The 17,841-nt window shown below is 35.4% G+C and overlaps 2 protein-coding genes across 6 annotated transcripts in view; one reads left to right on the top strand and one right to left on the bottom strand.

The window, feature by feature from the left end:
• LOC136340529 (putative adhesion G protein-coupled receptor E4P) overlaps positions 1-17,841 on the bottom strand; it is a 74,844-nt gene that overhangs the window by 1,468 nt on the left and 55,535 nt on the right. For all 3 annotated transcript variants that reach the window (XM_066284687.1, XM_066284688.1, XM_066284689.1), the window contains 3 exons: positions 12,765-12,922; positions 6,198-6,317; positions 4,534-4,720 (listed from right to left, as the gene is read on the bottom strand). In XM_066284687.1, coding sequence (XP_066140784.1) covers positions 4,534-4,720; positions 6,198-6,317; positions 12,765-12,922 — 465 coding nt within the window. The remainder of the gene's footprint in view (positions 1-4,533; positions 4,721-6,197; positions 6,318-12,764; positions 12,923-17,841) is intronic.
• LOC136340522 (probable peptidoglycan muropeptide transporter SLC46) lies at positions 6,460-12,773 on the top strand. Of its 3 annotated transcripts, none has more exons than XM_066284680.1 (10): positions 6,460-6,722; positions 8,456-8,498; positions 8,993-9,073; positions 9,616-9,873; positions 9,923-10,097; positions 10,155-10,335; positions 10,389-10,626; positions 10,676-10,813; positions 11,333-11,573; positions 11,627-12,773. In XM_066284680.1, the coding sequence occupies exons 3-10, from the start codon at positions 9,019-9,021 to the stop codon at positions 11,763-11,765; spliced, it is 1,425 nt and encodes a 474-aa protein (XP_066140777.1). In that variant the 5' UTR covers positions 6,460-6,722; positions 8,456-8,498; positions 8,993-9,018; the 3' UTR covers positions 11,766-12,773. The 3 variants fall into 3 exon arrangements, with proteins under 3 accessions (XP_066140777.1, XP_066140775.1, XP_066140776.1); XM_066284678.1 differs by having other exon boundaries at positions 6,797-8,498; XM_066284679.1 differs by lacking the exon at positions 8,456-8,498.

Genomic DNA, 17,841 nt, shown 5'->3' with positions numbered 1-17,841 from the left:
TACCTATAGGTCCCTCAAGTAAAAGCTATCTTTACATGCACCTGATAGTTTTTAATTAATCCGGAACGTGAATTATGTAGCCATCCATAATCTCACAGAGCCATCGGCATCTTTATGTGGTCACCTGTATTTCTTTGCATTTTATCTTGTTCACAAATTATTCCATATATGAACGCATTGCGTCATAGACAACCGAAGCTCATTGGGATCCAGGGATGAATTAAAATATACTATAATCGCACTTAAATTACGAGGCATAATTATTCTATTTCATCATTTTTTCAAATTGTTTTTGTTACATTTATAATTAAATGACATTTCAGATTTTCCATGCTTTGTAGTTCCTATTCATAAACTTTGTGTTTAAATTAAAATGGCACTGTGTAAATTTTTTATTTTCATTTTATATTAAAGCTATAATATTTCATTATTAGTAGAGTTGTGGTATTAAATAATTAAAACAATAAAATCAGTTAAAACACTAGAATTTGCTAAATGACCAAGTAACAATTAGGTTTTATATATCGTATTTAGTGAAAACTAGTTTTAACTAAACGTGTTCCGTAAAAACCAGTTAATACTGACATTTCCTGGATTAAAATTTGATTCAACTAACCTTCTTAGCAAATTCTGATATATATACTTATATACATTTTATTTTGGTTTGAATTTTGACCATTCAGCGACATTTCGAACCATTGTTACCTCCTGCACCCTCATTTCTGATCAATTTTTTGGGGGATATTTCGTGATGACGCATTTCTTCATTTCACAGAAAAATGTTACAATTCAACTAAAGTGACTTTACGCTTAACATATACTTAAAATTTCGTCGTGAGTCTTGCATGTGTCCATATAATATTTTTTCAAACGCTTAGTCCTGAGCTGATGTTTTATTGTTGCATTTGCATGTATCCACGTTACACATTTTTTTAAGCTTAGTCCATACTTTAAGGTTTTTTGATAGTCTTGCAGACATTCACATAATACTACTTCTGTAAAAATCATCCGAATTTTTCAAAATTTTAAACAGCATATTCTTGAGTTTCATGTCGAGTAGTTCTTCCCAATTTAACCGATCGTTTATCGTTTACTGTTACGAAGATCTCCATGGCAGAACTATAGAAGCGGGTACCCTGTATAGTGCTTCGGGTGTAAAAGTTTCACTTAATTTTACAGTTCGGGCCATTAGAAAATTTAAAACGGCGTGGCAGTTTTAGAAATATTTAATTCAACTTTTCACGTGATCATATCTATTTTGGGTTCCTTTACTACTAGTTTTACCCTTCCTAAGTTCGGCATTGGCTAGTACTCTCTGAAATATCTAATTCATTTTTTTGTCTAGAAATTTTTTCGCTTTTTGCACCATTTTAGAATGCAAAAATATAAGACAATGCATGTAGTTTTCCTATTGATGCTCACCTATTGTATTGTTTCATTCGCATATGCTGTGCCTTATTAGTACCAAATGCGAAAAAATTATATAAATTGAAATCTTTTGTCCTATATTTTCGCGGAAAACTCTGAAACTGTAACAGTTACGCAGTGAAATTAAAAGGGAAAAAATAAAGTTTTAAATTAAACAGGGAATTTGATTTACTTTTGGAAAGGAATTTCGAGTGACAAACTACGATAAAATTGGGAAAGGTAAAAGTGTGTCTTAGAAAGTATCAATTTGTAAATTTTAATTTATAATAATTCGCTTGAGAAGTCTGGAGAAATAATAATTTAGATTCCCTGATCTAAAATTTGAATTAAATATCTCAAAAACTGTTACGGTAAGAGTGGAAGAAATAAACGAAATTCTCTGTATGAAATTCTGTCTATCGAATTTTGTAAACAACCTCTGAAATTTTTGGTGTAGGATAAATTTACTCAAAGTGTGGCATTTTTTCAGAAAAAATATTTGAAATTAGGCGCATTATGTGAAGACCACCTTGCATAAATTACAGACAGGCATTAAGGGGGCGCACAGAGAAGGACTACGCGGCAAAGGATCATTATCTAAAATAAACTTTTAATAAAATATCGAAAACTTTGAATTTATTTCCTTTTTGAGGAAAGTTTTGGGGCATATGCTACCTGCAGCTTTTGGCCAGGTCTTCATCCCTAAATTCTTAAATGAAAAGGGACTCAGTCGCACATTGTAAGAAAGGCCGCTCCATTCTCTTTACGGCCATATGGGGGTTTAGGCCCTTTTGCATAAGCGGCTTCCGAATTATTTAGTTTCAGAATTCTAAAATTTATTTTTATTGCGCAAAACTTTATTGTAGTATAAGGGGAGCTCGTTTTTGGTCTTTCTTTTTTCTTTTTGAGGAGCTAAAACTTCCCTGCAGAAGGGGCTGAAGGAGGAAATTTTCATTCTCTACAGGCTGTTCCTGAAATTACTGTACAAGGCTTGACCAAAAATTCCCTAACCAAAAATAAGGCGTTCTAAGCAAATTTTCTTACACCTAATGTTGTTTCGTTTTGCCTACAGGGCGCAGAGGTTTTCACGTTAATATCGTTTTTTCAAAATAATTGCTAAACGCTTTTATCGATTTTTACTAGTTTTGGGATCACCAGTTACTACATAAATAGGTATGTTCCGACGTAATGGGAATTTCTTTCTTGGTGTGTGGAAATATTAAAAACGGCAGTGGTTCGTAAATGAAAGTTTGCATTTTTATTACACCTTGACTTCATTTAAAAACTTTTTTGCTTCTTGTGAAATTTTCGCCAAATGTACGATTTCTCCACAAATAAGTATTTACGATACCTTCCAACTCGCGATTGTTCTGAAAAGAATGTAAAAAAAATGGTTCTGTGTTTCCCACATAACAATAAAATACATATTCTGTACATTTGGCTCACCGATAGTGTTTATTATGGTTGCGTCTGAATAAAGTGTAGTTTATTTTAAATTAAAATAAAATTAAGCAATACCAAATTTAAAATTTGTTTTATTCTATGGATGAGAAGGTTGATATGTGTCTAGTATATGGATGGATTCTGCGAGGGAAACGGACGTACGAGCGTCAGAGACTATTGTAACGACTATCCAAATTGCAGAATTCCAAACCATCAAACTTTCGCGAGTATTGAAAGGCAACTTAGAGAAATGGAAAGTTTTAATCCAAATAATGTTAATTGAGAACGACAACGTACAATTGAGACTCGGGAGCTCGAAGAGGTGGTTTTAAACAAAATTAAAGATGATACTGAATCAAGCTCTAGACGCTTGGGGAACGAATGGGCGGTTACCAAAAATACCATAAAATAATATTTTACGAAAGCGCTTACTTAATTCAACTCATGTACACCACCTGCAAAATATTTTGGATGTGAAACAACGAGAATACCAAATGTCACTTTTCGTAAGAAAATTTTATTTACGAACGAAGCTGCATTTATGAGATCGGAAATTACAAATGAACATAATGAACATTTGTGTACAGCGATAAAAATTCTCTTGCAATCAGGGAGAAACATTTCCAGCATGAATTTATAATTAATGTTTGGGCAGGTATGATCGACAATTTCATTATTGGACCAGTTGTAATGTCGAAACGGTTAAACGGGGATAACTATTTACTTTGCCTGCAAAACACTTTACTCAATATATTGGAAGATCTTTCATTATTACTTCGTGTTAAAACGCGTTTAATGCACGATGCCACCCCATTTTATTATAAATATTTGTGAATTTTTGAATGAAACACGTTCTGACACATGAATGAGTAGAGGCAACGATGCACTCATCAGTTGGCCAGCAAATTCATCCGATTTAACGCTTCTAGATTTTTTCCGGAGGCTCTTAAACGGGCTCTTAAATCAAAAGTATATATCTCCCCCTATCGCTGCGGAAGCTCAGTTTCTGCGAAGAATTTTCATTGTTGCATATTATTTTGAAAACTAGCTCGACACAATAACCAAAGTGCAGATTAATTTTTTGCAACGAATTTATTTTCGTATTCAAGGAACCGTCGACGTTAGGAACATTTGTTATGAGAATTGAACTAAGTCGGTAGTTATTGGGAATTATAACTTTACCCACATTTTCGTTCCGATTAAACAACAATGATGAATTGCAAGGTATCGTATGTAATTTATTTTTTGTGGAAAAACTGTATGCCTGGCGAAAGTTTTATAAGAGATAAAAAAGTTTCAAAACAAAGTCAGTTAGTAGTAGCGGAAAAATTTCAGTGAATCATACAGGTTTTTACAAACATACAAACTTTTGTTTACGAACCAAGAGTCGTTTCTAATATGGCGACGCGTAAAAAAAATTCTCGCTCTCTGCAAAACATGTCAGTTTATGTAGCATCCATTAATTCCAAAATGAGTGAAAATCGATGAGAGCTACTAGCAATCACTTTGAAAAAAAAAACGATATTAATTTGAGAACTTTGGCGCCATGTATTGGCAAAATGAAGCAACATTGGACATGAGAAAGTGTCCCTAAAACGTCTTTTCTTTGGTTGAAAAAGCTTGGTCAAGCCTTGCACGGTCATTTCAGTCATGCACTGTACACATACAAAATTTTTCACTTACCTTACTCAAAAATACTATTTGTACATTCGTTTTTCTTCTAATTTTTTTACGCTTTCGTTCATCAGAGTTCATCCCAATTATGTATCGGGATAAAAGGGCGGTTCGCAGTAAATAGTAGAAGGTGACGCCCACCATGAAGTAACTGGGAAGTACTAGCCCATAAATGAACGCTTTTTCATCTAGGAACCTGCAAATATTACATTATTCATGTACGTAATGGTCAAAGAGCTTAAACAGAGTGTCTAAAAAAAACAGGCGAAGCTATAACTCAGCTACTTAATGATATAAATAAATAAAATGACATTTTTTAGGCTAGTAAGTAATGTGAAAATCGATTTTTTCAAACTCAACTTCTGCTTCTGGTGTCAACTTCGGAATTTCAAAAATAACTCATTTTTTCATTTTTTGACAGAAATTATTTGGCAGAATTTATTTTTTATGTGTAACAAATTAATGTTTGAACAATTTTTAACTGAAAAAAAACTGAAAAATCTTATTGCCTTGAGTAATCGTACATTGGCTTGAATATTACAAAAATGTGTTTTCTTCTGCATTTAACGAAATTTACATTTGATCATTGTTGCCAGTAATAACACTAATAATTCTTCTTATTGCACTAAAGAACTAATTTATAATAATCACATATCCCACAATAATCACACTCACAACAATCAATAAGATGATACGATAGGATGAAATGGAATGAAATACAGATGATCAAAGAATAACGTAGATCGCTCCTTGAGGATACAGATGGTTACAACAGGTGTCCAAGCGAATTCTGGACACAAGAGATTAACATGAGAAATTGGTTTTAATTTTTTTTTGTACCTGCGTGGATCATGCAATAAGACTTTTTATGTGGAGGTCATAGTAGTCAAGACCGGCCATCATTCTGCAATTACTTCAAATTTCTGATTATAGCCGTTTTTAGAGGCGTTTTCAACCAAAACGGCTCTAATTAGAAATTTGAAAAAAAATCGGAATAATGCGGGGTCTTGATTACTATGACCTCCATATAAAAGGTTTACAACTGAATGATCGATGCAGGCGCAAAAACATAAAAGCGATTTACCATGTTAATCTCTTATGATCAGTTTTCCCCTGGACATCTGGTATAATTCATAGTGTCCAAATTTAGGATACAGATGGCTACATAACTCATGTTGTTCAAAATTTTCAGTTTTTTTCAGTTAAAGATTGATTTACTATGAACCTATCATACGTAATTGATTTCAGAGAAATATTTTCTGTGAAAAAATGTGAAAAAAATATGGAGTCCTGTTTGAATTTATGAATTTGCCATCTAAAGCAGAAGAGGTTGAGTTAAAAAAAAACACCGTTGACGTTATTTGGTAAGCTGAAAAATATCATGTTATTTGGTTTCTAGGTCCTCAAAATCCGTTTGTTAATAACTCAGTTATAGCTTCCCTCATTTTTTTGGGACACCCTGTATTGTGATTTAGAGTCCCAAAAGTGCCTTGTTTTATTACAGGAAATTGATGAATTGTTCCACTGCGATTTCACGTGTCTGCCAGCACCGAACTTTCACGTATAAGTACAGAATACATCATCTTTAACTGAAAGTAGGTATTTCCAGATAAAAATACTTAAATAACTTCCCCATGTGGTGCAGACATTACATCATTATTACGTATTCTTACCAGCAGATTTTCTTCCTCAAATCCGGTACGTCCATAGATATTTGCTTTTTATCACAGTATTGAATTAATAAGCTTGTCAAAAGCAGTATTGATGGAACTCCCCATCCTAGCAGCGAGCACCTGAAATAAATTTAAATATTTACAAAATATTGTTCACAACGTAAGTAAATTATTAGCGTATTAGTAATCTTAACATTCACTCAAAGTTACTGATGCGTTAAAGTCGGTTAAGGTTACTTGTTAGTAACCTCGACTTACTATTGAGCTTATCAATACGAAAGCCCGTCCAGGAAGTCCCAGAGATCTTATTATTTATTTATTGGAATAAAATCATATTAAATCAATACATTAAAATGAAAACTGTTGCTGACCTTCAATTTATCAACTAAAAATAACTAAAGCGATGCGTCATTAGGATGCGAAGTTAAAATTTAGAAACGCTAATGTTTTGGACGTGCAAGTCATGCAATTAATCCTTTGTGTCAGTAAATTAGGTGAAATCACTAGAGTTATCAGCAATAGGAGGTAAGTTGTTAATATATAAATTCAATTTATTGGCTAAAATCATTATTAACTGATGATATGATCGTTCATTTCAGTGTGTAAACCTAACTTAACGCATGATTGCAATCGAACAATAATTCCGCGGTTCCCTTCCGATATGAATTATGGTTGTGCCATGGAAAACTAAATGGTGTTTTTTAAATCCCTGGAAAAATGGATAAAAGGGAAACTGTGAGCTTTATCTTTTCCTGTGGAGAAACACCCTTTTTAACACTAAAGCCAGACAAAGCCGCTGGATCTCTGAATTTTTAGGAGTTATGAGACCCCCAGTTTAACAAGCATTGTCTTTGATACTTATTCCAACTTACTCTTTGAATCCAGATTCGGAGTCGTGCGACTTCCTTGTTTCGATGCGTAGTGGAAATGCATGTTATTTTTCCGTTAGTTTAAGAGAAGGGAGATACCTTGAAACTTTCAGCGAAGACTGATCCCCGGGATTTTTCCTGAAAATTGACGAAGGAAGGGGAGATTCAGCTGCTTTTTCCTTCTGTTTAAAAAGCGTTTGAAAAATGTGGAAATTCTGTTAAACCTTCGTAAGGGGGGTTCGAGGCTAATTTAATGCTTTCAGTTGCACTGGACACCAACTTTAGTTAGTTTAGCGTCTTCAATTTGACCTTATTTCTCTGGTCGTCCCTTCTCTGGTCGTTTTTCGATGTATTCAGTTTGAACGATCCACTAAGCACTTCATGATACATCGCTGCATTCTTGAACTCCAATCACTAATTCTTCGGGATAAAGTGAAGTTCATTCTAAATTCAACTGTTTCAATGGATTCTTCGAATCGGTTCCTATCATAAATTCTTCAGTTGAAATTACTTGGTCAATGTCTTTGGTGTCATTAATTTTTTCATATTTGCGTAGTCTTTGAAGTGATTCTTCTTCTTGATAGTTCAGGTCACATCAGACTATTTCGGTGTCATTTTTGGCCTTAATGAGTCCTCTACGTTCGCCCCGATTGAGGCAGTTTGGGTCAGTTTCGTTCAGCCTTCTTCGATTGGTATTTCCAGTTTTAATTATTATTTCAACTTCATTGGATTTTTCATGTTATTCAGCGACGTCTCCATTTGCATCGCCTCACACATTACGATCCCGGACTTTTCAGCTTGAGTATTTTTTGAAGTTGCTACTAAGTGTTATTGATTTTCACGCGATTCTTCGTATGAATTCATGAAAGATTAAGAGAGTTCAACAGGTTCTAAGCAATTTCAATGGGTTTTCAGAGAATGACGAGCGGATTCTCCGATTGATCCGTTCTTCTCAGTTTTAATGGATTCCTCAGTGTTCCAGCTACAGTGGATTTTCACTGTGTTCACTTTAGATTGATTTCTCCAGTTCTCGCTCCACTTCTTCAGTTTGAACGGCTTGACGATAGGTCATTGCTTTCTTCGTCTTCCGGGGTGTTCACAAGGTTTTTGGAATTTTCGAGGATTCGATTTTACCAAAAATTATGTGTCATACTAAAAATCTAATTTTTCCGAGACCATGTGGCAACCATGATTATTTTCTATTTGCTACATGCAATTATTTTAACAAAATTTTTCACCTAAGTTTAGATGTTGTTATCAGCAATAAGTTTGGAGATAACGACAAATGTTTGGAATTTTATTCATAAATATGTGAAATTGTTGATAATATCACATAATTGGCGTATATGAGCAAAGCATATTGACTGACACAGGTTATTGATACACCAGATTGAGGATAATCAAGTTTCTGGAACAGAAACCATGTAGAAAGGTAAGTTGCTATTCCCACTAATTATTGCTAGATATTAATTCCTTGCATAGATATACCACAATGTGCATTTATTTGACTTCTATTGGCTTTGATACTGATATCAGCAATTCCTAACTTGATAAGAATCACATTGAATGTGAACGAGTTTTCTGGCGAACTTTGCCAGAAGTAGCGATATAAAGGAGGATTAACCTTCGAATTATTTCATAACTGCCTTATTTAGTAATCAGGAATTTTTTACACAGCGGATATGGTGAATTATTTATGTATATCAAACTAACAGCATAAATTAAACATGCGATTATTAAAATTTAAAAGAACTAAATGCGATTTCAGTCAGTGGGTCTATTATAAGTAATAAATTCACTTCCTAGTAACACAATATGCGTCTCTATTGAATTACGCGGCTTTTACACACACACACATTTTTGATAACACTGACTTAATTGATCAAAGTTTGTAAAATCCATTAGTCCCACATTTTCCATTTTTAGGCGAAGTGCTGCGGTGAAAAATCGTTATGGGTAGAATAGAGATTCCGGTTTTCATGACCACTTTTGGTTTCATGCTGACAGGTAAAATCATTACATTTCCTATTCCATATTAGTTCAGGTTAGTTGAGGTCTTCACTCGTTGTCCACCCCGGAAACCACCACTAGGCCTTACATCGAGTGGTGGGGGAGGGGCAAAACTATCTCCCTTCTAGGTTTCTTTCGAAGTGCGACTTGGTCCCCATTCCGCTGCTGATCATATCGCTCACGATGTTCCAAAATCAAAAGGAAGAGTACCGGAACAGCGTGAGCGACTTGATCGCCAGGATAATGAAGAGCAAGTCGTACTTGGAAAGAAGCCAAAAAGGGAGGTAGTTTTATCATCCCTCGCCCGATTTAATGCTTGGTGGCAGTTGTCGGAGCGGACAATGGGTGAAATGCGGGATGGATGCTTATTGGGTATTTCCTAAAAATCATAGGGCGAACCCCACACTCGGAGGTCGAATAACATCGACGCAACAATGACCTCCGGTTAGTGCTTAACATATTCACCTCATTCGCTAGAAAAGGAGGTTAGTTCGGATCAGTTCAGACAATTTTTCAGGTTCACCACATGTATTTTTCAGTTAGTGTGAGCAACAATCTTCTGCTCTATCGAATATGCTACGAAACCCTGCACTTCAACAAAACTGAATGCGCCAAACTGGGATTCGTTAGTAACAATTTTACTAAACATCTGGAAGAATTGGTAGAGCCTACGGCCACTTACATCACTTTAGTCAAGACTATAGTCGAATCGATTTTTGGTTCTATTTTGGGGTTGTTGATCGCACCATGGAGTGATAGATTTGGAAGGAAACCTGCCATTGTTGTTGGATTTATTGGTCTGTGGATCAATTTACAGGGTATGGAATAAAACAAGTGGTATTGTAGGAGGTTCTGTGGCAATTTTCTTGCACATTATTTTCGCAACCATTGAAAACCTCACTCCGTGGTTCTTGTTGGTTACGTCTATACCGGTTCTATTAACTGGAGGAGGGATCAGTATACTAACCATCTTGACTGCATACTTAGTTGATACGACCTCGAAGGAAACCAGAGGATTAAGGTATGATTTATCGACATATTCCCGTAGGAATCTCAACAACTTAAATACTTTTCTCAGGATTGGAATTTTTGATATCACACTCGGCCTAGCAACTCTGCTAGGAAATTCATTGAGTTCCTACCTATTAATTGCCACAAACTACGTAGTGTTGTATTGTGTATCTCTAACATGCCACCTCATTGCCATTGCTTATACTGTTATCTTCATTCCAGAATCTCTAAGAGAGAGAGAAACTGAGGTGAATGATTTTTGGACGTAAAACCGTTATAATTGATACTCTTTTGTGTTTAGAACCTCGTTGCTGGTTTCTTTAGCATATCAAATTTGACTGAGATGCTTAAAACTCCTTTTAAGCTCAGAGAAAATTCAAAGAGAGCGATTCTTTTACTCTTAATGGGGTCGATGTTTCTTTCATGTCTGACAGATGGATCTGGAACACTGTTTTTTTACTTCTTGCGGGAAAAGCTTCAATGGACGTTGGTCCAATTTACGTGGTTCTCCACCGTGAATATCATGGTGGATATGGTGGGTAAGTAGGTTTTTTAGGGACTTCGAGGAGCTTATAACGTTATTTTAAGGCGCTTTTTTTGTGGTTTATTTCATGCATACGGTATTGAAAATCAGAGAGCCAGTGCTGATTTTGGTTGGAGTGTTTTTTGCAGTTGGAGCAAGTGTAACTTACGGATTTGCCTCACAGAATTGGCAAATATATTTGGGTAAGCTATCGTTGATAACCAGGCATTTAGGGGTAAGTTGACTTCAGCTTATAGCTAGAAAGCAGCTTATAGATAGAAATTATTTCTTCCTTACCTGCATGTTTCGCCTGATTCTCGACTTAAAATTGCGTTTAGTACGGTTTTGGTTAGACTAAACCTATAGGATAACTTTTCAAACCATTGAAAACCTTTATTGTCACCTTTAGAGTGAAAAACGATAACGAATGATATACTACGCCCCTGGATTTTCCCTTCACAGTTTTCATAGGATTGGCCACAAATATTTATAGGGGGGCGAGGGGAAGAACAGTTTAGTAGAGTACAGCTAAGAAGACAACCGGCCTTAATAACAAACTTAAAATTTCTCTTTAAATACCAAGTACAATTCGGAAAAAACTAAATATTATCTGTCATCCTACCACCCTGCTTTTAGCCATGCCTAAGGCAGAATTAGCAAATTATAATTTTGAAACTCATGACGCTCAGTAGCGTACACTCTCTATTCCTACACAATTTCAGGTGCGCTATTAAACGTGCCCTCCTCAAGCCGCTTCACATTACTCCAATCCTTCATTTCGAAACTGGTCTGCGAGGAAGAAGTAGCCAAAATATTAACAGCATTCAGCATAGGTTCCACCATTCTGGCACCCCTGAGCTCAGCCGGTTACACTAATCTGTACAACGCAACTATACAATCTGATCCCGGATTGTTCAATTTTGTTACATCAGGAATAACATTCTGTTGCTCCATGGTTCTCGTGTAAGGATATGCTTCAGTTATGCAGCTAGATCAATCTGAGGTTAATTTTTTAGGGCTGTTGTTATTCTCGAGTATAGATCAATTGTTAGCAGTTATTCGCGTTTGGAAGGTGAACCTGATGGACTAATTGTGAATGAAGATGATGATGTGTCTAATAGCTCACGTGACTCGGGTAGAGGGACCTCTGAATAGTTTATTTTTGAGCAATGTGATAATTTGTTAATATATAGTAAAGCTCCGCTAATTCGAATCAATTAAAACCTGTCCGAACCGGATTTCGAAGTCATCCAGATTTTGGATTCAAATTAAAATATTGTGTAATGAAAGGTGGAATGATGGCTAATTATATGGTTTAAGCATACGTAATAGGGTTATTTAAAAGTTTATATAACGACATCGTTTAAACATTATTTAAAAAATTCAGACGTTTTTGTTTAGCGAATACTTCCTTGGCTAGGCTCCATTGGACGCTAGCGAAGCTCTCTAAGGTTGGTGATGCTATTTGTTGTTTTCCCCTATCCATTGAATGTACGTAGAGGAACATTTAATAGCCTCTTGGTGCTTTACTTTTGGAACATCTATGGAAACTTCACCGTCAGAATAAGAGCCCGCGTCATCACTAACGTCGTCCAATTGTAAATGGTCGTCATCTCCAATGAACCATTCACGCATTTCCGATTCTTCCGGATTGTCATTATCAGGGTTAATTTTCTACATTTTCGTGTTCAGCCACATTTCGTTGCCAACACTTCTCCACCAACACCTCTATTTGCTTGTTGCAAAATATTCTGTGTATCATCGATAGTTAACGTTTTATTGAAGCCTTTTTGGAGCCATGTCCCTTAGACATAAACGAAATGATTTCAAGGGTTCCTCTTTATTCCCTCAGTTTATAGTTCGCGATTCCTTGGGCTTTTCACGTGCATTCCGGATTAGGGGAACCGTGGTGGATCCAAACTACAAGGCACATAATACAAATTTACATTTTTTCAATCTTGTCCGGAGTACAAGGACACCCGGATTATGGGGGGTTCGGATTAGCGGAGCTTTAGTGTACATATTTACATGTTAAGATGCAACTTGTTATTGTATAGACATTGGCCTTATTTATTTATGACAATTAAGGAACGAGCGAATGAATACATAGATATATATGAAAATTGAACAGTAAAAATAAAAAAAATGTTTTACCTTATAAAATGTTTCTTAATACTGGAATCGGTAGCCGGAACAAAGATCCCGGTCTTATATTGCACGTACATATTGTGTGTCAAGAGAAATGTCCACGAAAACACACACAACCGCATAAAATGAAGAGCTGAGGCCAGAACCATGCACAAGCTTGAGTCCTGAAAGAAGAAAATTTTATTTTTAAGGTCAATTAACAATTAAAAACAATAAATTGAGGCAGATCACTTCTTGTTCTTGACAGTTTCTGAGTAGCACCATTAAAACATTTTCCCATTCAACATTCAACTTTGGGAAATTTTTTATGAGAGGACTGCTCGTATATCATAACTCATTTTTATTTCGTTCCTTATCTTTCGCATTTTAGCACACCGCAGACATTGCGATATATCACGAGGGCGGAGTATCGCAGCATAGGAAATCAGTTTGTAGGCGCGTAATGTATTTTTTGCGAGCAGAAGAATCGCAGACATGCATTGACTATCTAGATTTCGTTGAATTTTTTTCCGGATCTATTCGCAAGTAGTGGGACGTAAAACGACTAGCTGGATCAATGACTAGCCCTTAACTCTCTCGGGAAACTTTGTCAGTTGCAAAGAAAACTCATTATGTGGACAGAACTTCTCCCAAGCCATCGCGCATATGCTGCAAACAGATAAATGTTGGAAATATCCGAATTTGTGAGGATTGCGGAATGGTGAGGGGGTCCAGACTGGGAATGACTGATTCAGGACGAAAATCGAATTAAAAAAAAAATGACTCGCCTTTCAGACGTTTTTTGTCGTAAAATAATCCTCGATTATGTTTTCCTGCCCGAGAGCACAATAATTTATGTCGACATTTTCTTGTAAAGCCCCTCGATTTTAATCTTTCTTGCTTAATAAATTTGAATGTCAGCGAGGAAAGTGCCCAATAATATTCGCATCTGGTTGCTGGAGTAGATACCCATTTAATAGGGAGTTTAATCATTGTTTAGACAGTTTGTCCTAGATTAGGTTGAACAGCATGGAAAATGTCATAACTTCTGATAAACTGGAGAAAACACCCGTATCAGCTTTCGAACATTGAAAGTGATAGACAATAATGCGATATCAAATGACAATTCTTGGATTTTTGTTGTCTTAATTGAGTTTTTACACGCTGATCCCAGCGGCAGAGTATGCTTTTGACTATCTTCGATTCTTTATGGACAGATCCAGCAATCTCTCGCGCTTTCCAGTGCTGCTCTGCATATATATATACATATATATACTGTATATATATATATATATATATATATATATATATATACAGGGTGTCCCACAAGTGTTTCATTATATTTCAGTGGGTAATAGTACATTGAAAAATAATATGACTCCCTATATAAACCATATTCCAATAATGCTTCATTAAGAAGATACAGGGTGTTAAACTTGACTTAAAAAATCTAACTTTTATTGATATATTCAAAATCGTTTGAGATATGTAAGTGAAATTTGGCATGTTTTGAGAGTTAATGTCGACGCATTTATTTATGCAAAAGGGCTATTTTTCGTTTCACCAGTGACGTGCGTACGGACACCTCTCAGCACATTTTTAAAGAAAAACATGGTGCGCCACTGCTTTTTATCAAAATAAAAATTATTTTTAGAAGTTTAATTTCATTTAGAAGAAAAATACTCACTTGACTCTTTTTCGTCCGACGTATCGTTTGCCAGTAAAAAATTGAATACCGTCTATATGCACGATATTCTCTAAATGGTTTTAATAATATTAAGTTTGTTTGAAATATTATTTATTTGCTATAACATTATAGAAATTGTTCAAATTGGTGGCCATTTTGTTCAATACATAATTGAGTTCGCCTGTTCATTGATACTCTGATACGTTGAAATATTCCAGGTGTGTTTTAAGTTTAACACCCTGTATCTTCTTAATGAAGCATTATTGGAATATGGTTTATATAGGGAGTCATATTATTTTTCAATGTACTATTACCCACTGAAATATAATGAAACACTTGTGGGACACCCTGTATATATATATATATATATATATATATATATATAGATATTTACCGAAGATTCCGTGTACTGCAAACATCCGTGTCAGTGCATTATTGCAGTGGATCTATTCTGTTTCGTACTGTTCATTCAGATTTGGCAGTAAAACTTTTCTCCATCCTCATCGCTCTGGCATATTCTCCTTCGCATTGTCTCATATAAACCTCCCGTTTCATATCCTTGGATACACGGTCGTGTCATACAGGGCGGTCAATTTATCTTGAGACACTCTAAATTCTCAACAATGGAGCATTTAAAAAAAAAAACCTCAATTTAGCGTTATTCAGTGTTAAAGGGGTGACAAAATAGCAATTTTCATTTTTTATTTAAACAGCGTTTTCTAGGTTATTAGAAGGTGACCTCTATTTTTTTAAATCGCAATATATCGTTTTTATTACAAATTCATATGCTTCTGACAGAGACAAATAACTTTTACTTGAAACACTTTTTTATGCAAGTGCAAGGTAAGCAGATAAAAGATGAAACATTCAAAAATGTATGCCTCGATTTTTTTAAATTTTATTAATAATTGGAAATAATTAATGGTAAAACGTTCACTGCAAAAAGTGCTCTAAGTGATTATCCCTAACTTTAATGCACTTGGCAATTTGCCTTCTGAAAGATTCACTATACTCCAAAAGAGTTTCTCTACTGACGGTGACACAAGTGTTTATCACGCGTCCCCTTATGTTTTCCGGTGAAGATGGAATTTCCTGAATTTTGTCTTTGAGGTAACCCCATAAAAAAATCATGGAGTGTCAGATCGGGTGAGCTAGGAGGCCACGCGATAGGACCATCTCTACCAATCGAACGATCGGTAAAATCCTTATCTGGTGCTTTACGAGAAATTCTGGCGTTGCGAGTAGGGCAGTTAACATGTTGATATCAAACGTCTAGCCTTTGTTCAAGTGTCACGTTTGCTACTAGAAGTGGCAGATGATGGTCCAGAAATTCCTGATGTGTTCCAAATTTCCAAAATTTCGTCAAGGAAATATAGGCCAATCAGTTTATCTCCGATAATTCCACACCACACATTTATCGAGCAAGGGAGTTGATTTTCTGCTTCTCTCAATTAGAGTGCATTCTCAACGATCCAATACTGCATATTATGACGACTTGCCTGCTCATGATTTGTAAAACTCGATTCGTCAGAAAATTAGACAATTAAGAAGAAAAATTGATTAATTTAATTTTTTTACATGCCTGTTTAGGGGCTATCACTCGATTTTGAAAATCATCGTCGTGAAGTTCTTGATGTAAAGAAATGTGATACGAAGGAAAGTTAGATCGCTTCAATATTGTTAAAATAGTACTTTTAGAAATTCCCGAGTTTCGAGAAAGTTTCCTGGTGGAAATATGACAATCTGAGCAACTGCAGCTAATACTGCAACTTCATTGTCTACACCAGTAATCGTACGTCGTTATAGTCCTTTTTTTGGCCGTACACTTCCACTTTCTTTGCACTCTTTTACAACACGATAAAAGGACACACGTGATACAGCATTTCTATCGGGAAAACGTTCATTCCACAGTGTAAGAGCATCCGCAATATTTCTGCTGCATTCACCGTATAAAAACGCGATCACGACTTTTTCTGCGGTAGAAAGGCGTTCAATATTTGCAAAAAGATGACAACAGTCATCAATCTGACACTCCGTATAAATTGCGATCTTAAAAAATAGTGTTTTAAAATTATAGAAACTTTCCAAAAAATATAAATAAATGTCGATCGACTCTTTAGGAATGTTCAAAATCGAAAATTATTATTATTGAATATGTGCGTGATTAAACTATTTTTTTATTCATAAACTTGGTTAACTTGCGGTTGTATTAAAAATGTTTGAAATCAAAATTATTCGGCTCAGTCGGAAGCATATAAATTTGTAATAAAAACGACACATTGCCATTTAACAACACGGAGGTCACCTTCGAATAATCTAGAAAACGTTGTATAAATAAAAAATAAAAGTTGCTATTTTGTCACCTCTTTAACATTAAATAACCCTACATTGGACGGTTCATTCAGAAATGCGCCGTTGTTGAGAATTTAGAGTGTGTCAAAATAAATTGACCATTCTGTATAGTCTGTCCCAGATAAGAGTGAATAGCACGGCGATTGCGGAAGAGTGATAGATACAAAATCACTTAAATCAGGAAAAAGTTGGGCAACTTAAAGCAAATTAATAACCTTTTTCCATACCGGTTAGATTTCCAACGGTAACGAAGACATCCGGAAAAAAACAAACTTGACGGCTTTCGTTTCTTGCAAATAACTCTTATACGGTTACAGTTAGAGGAATAAATTGTGTCTACAAGCATTTCTGAGATCTCCATGCTGTTTGTCCTCATCTGGCATAGACTATAAAGTACCTTCCGACGTTATAATACAATATACAGGCTGTCCATTTACAGATTCTCCGACTCCTACGAGTTTATTTGTGATTTCATAAAAAAACGAATTAAGGTGATTTATATGAGGCTAACGAAGGTGTACTTTGAAATTAGTAACAGCCCTATGGGGTATCCCAAAAAGGCGGGACATCCTAAAATGTCATTTTTTAAAATGGTACTGGGGAATAAAGTAAGGTTTTTTTTACGACGAGAGAGGAAAGAGAATTCATTTTGGTATAAAATATTGTCATATTTCTCTTAAATGTTAACGGAACTATTACTTTTCTCAGGATAACCTGCATTCGTGGTTAAGTGCCCGAGTGGTTAGCATGCGTTGCCATGGTTTCAGTGTTGTTTGACAGTTCATTTACGGTTTTCCGTTCCTTGGAAATCGGTTTATTTTAAAACTGGCAGTCAAAATGAAATATGCTCACCAAGAATTTATTAATATGATTTATGTAGTCGGTTCATGTGATGAAAATCTTTTATTTGCTTCCCGGCACAACGATTCCTAATAGAGAACACTGACGTAAGAAAGCTAGAAAGTCTCAAGGAGCGTTTTGAACGGAGAGGAAGTGTTAATTATTAAAAGAAAATGTGAAAGAAAAGGGTCTTAGAAGAAGAAAATGGACTGGAAATCACTTTAT

This window comes from Euwallacea fornicatus, chromosome 8, assembly GCF_040115645.1.
Source record: "Euwallacea fornicatus isolate EFF26 chromosome 8, ASM4011564v1, whole genome shotgun sequence".
In the NCBI taxonomy this organism is placed as follows: Eukaryota; Metazoa; Arthropoda; class Insecta; order Coleoptera; family Curculionidae; genus Euwallacea; species Euwallacea fornicatus.
Note: the sequence above shows the minus strand (reverse complement) of the source record. Positions and strands in the feature narration are given on the sequence as shown.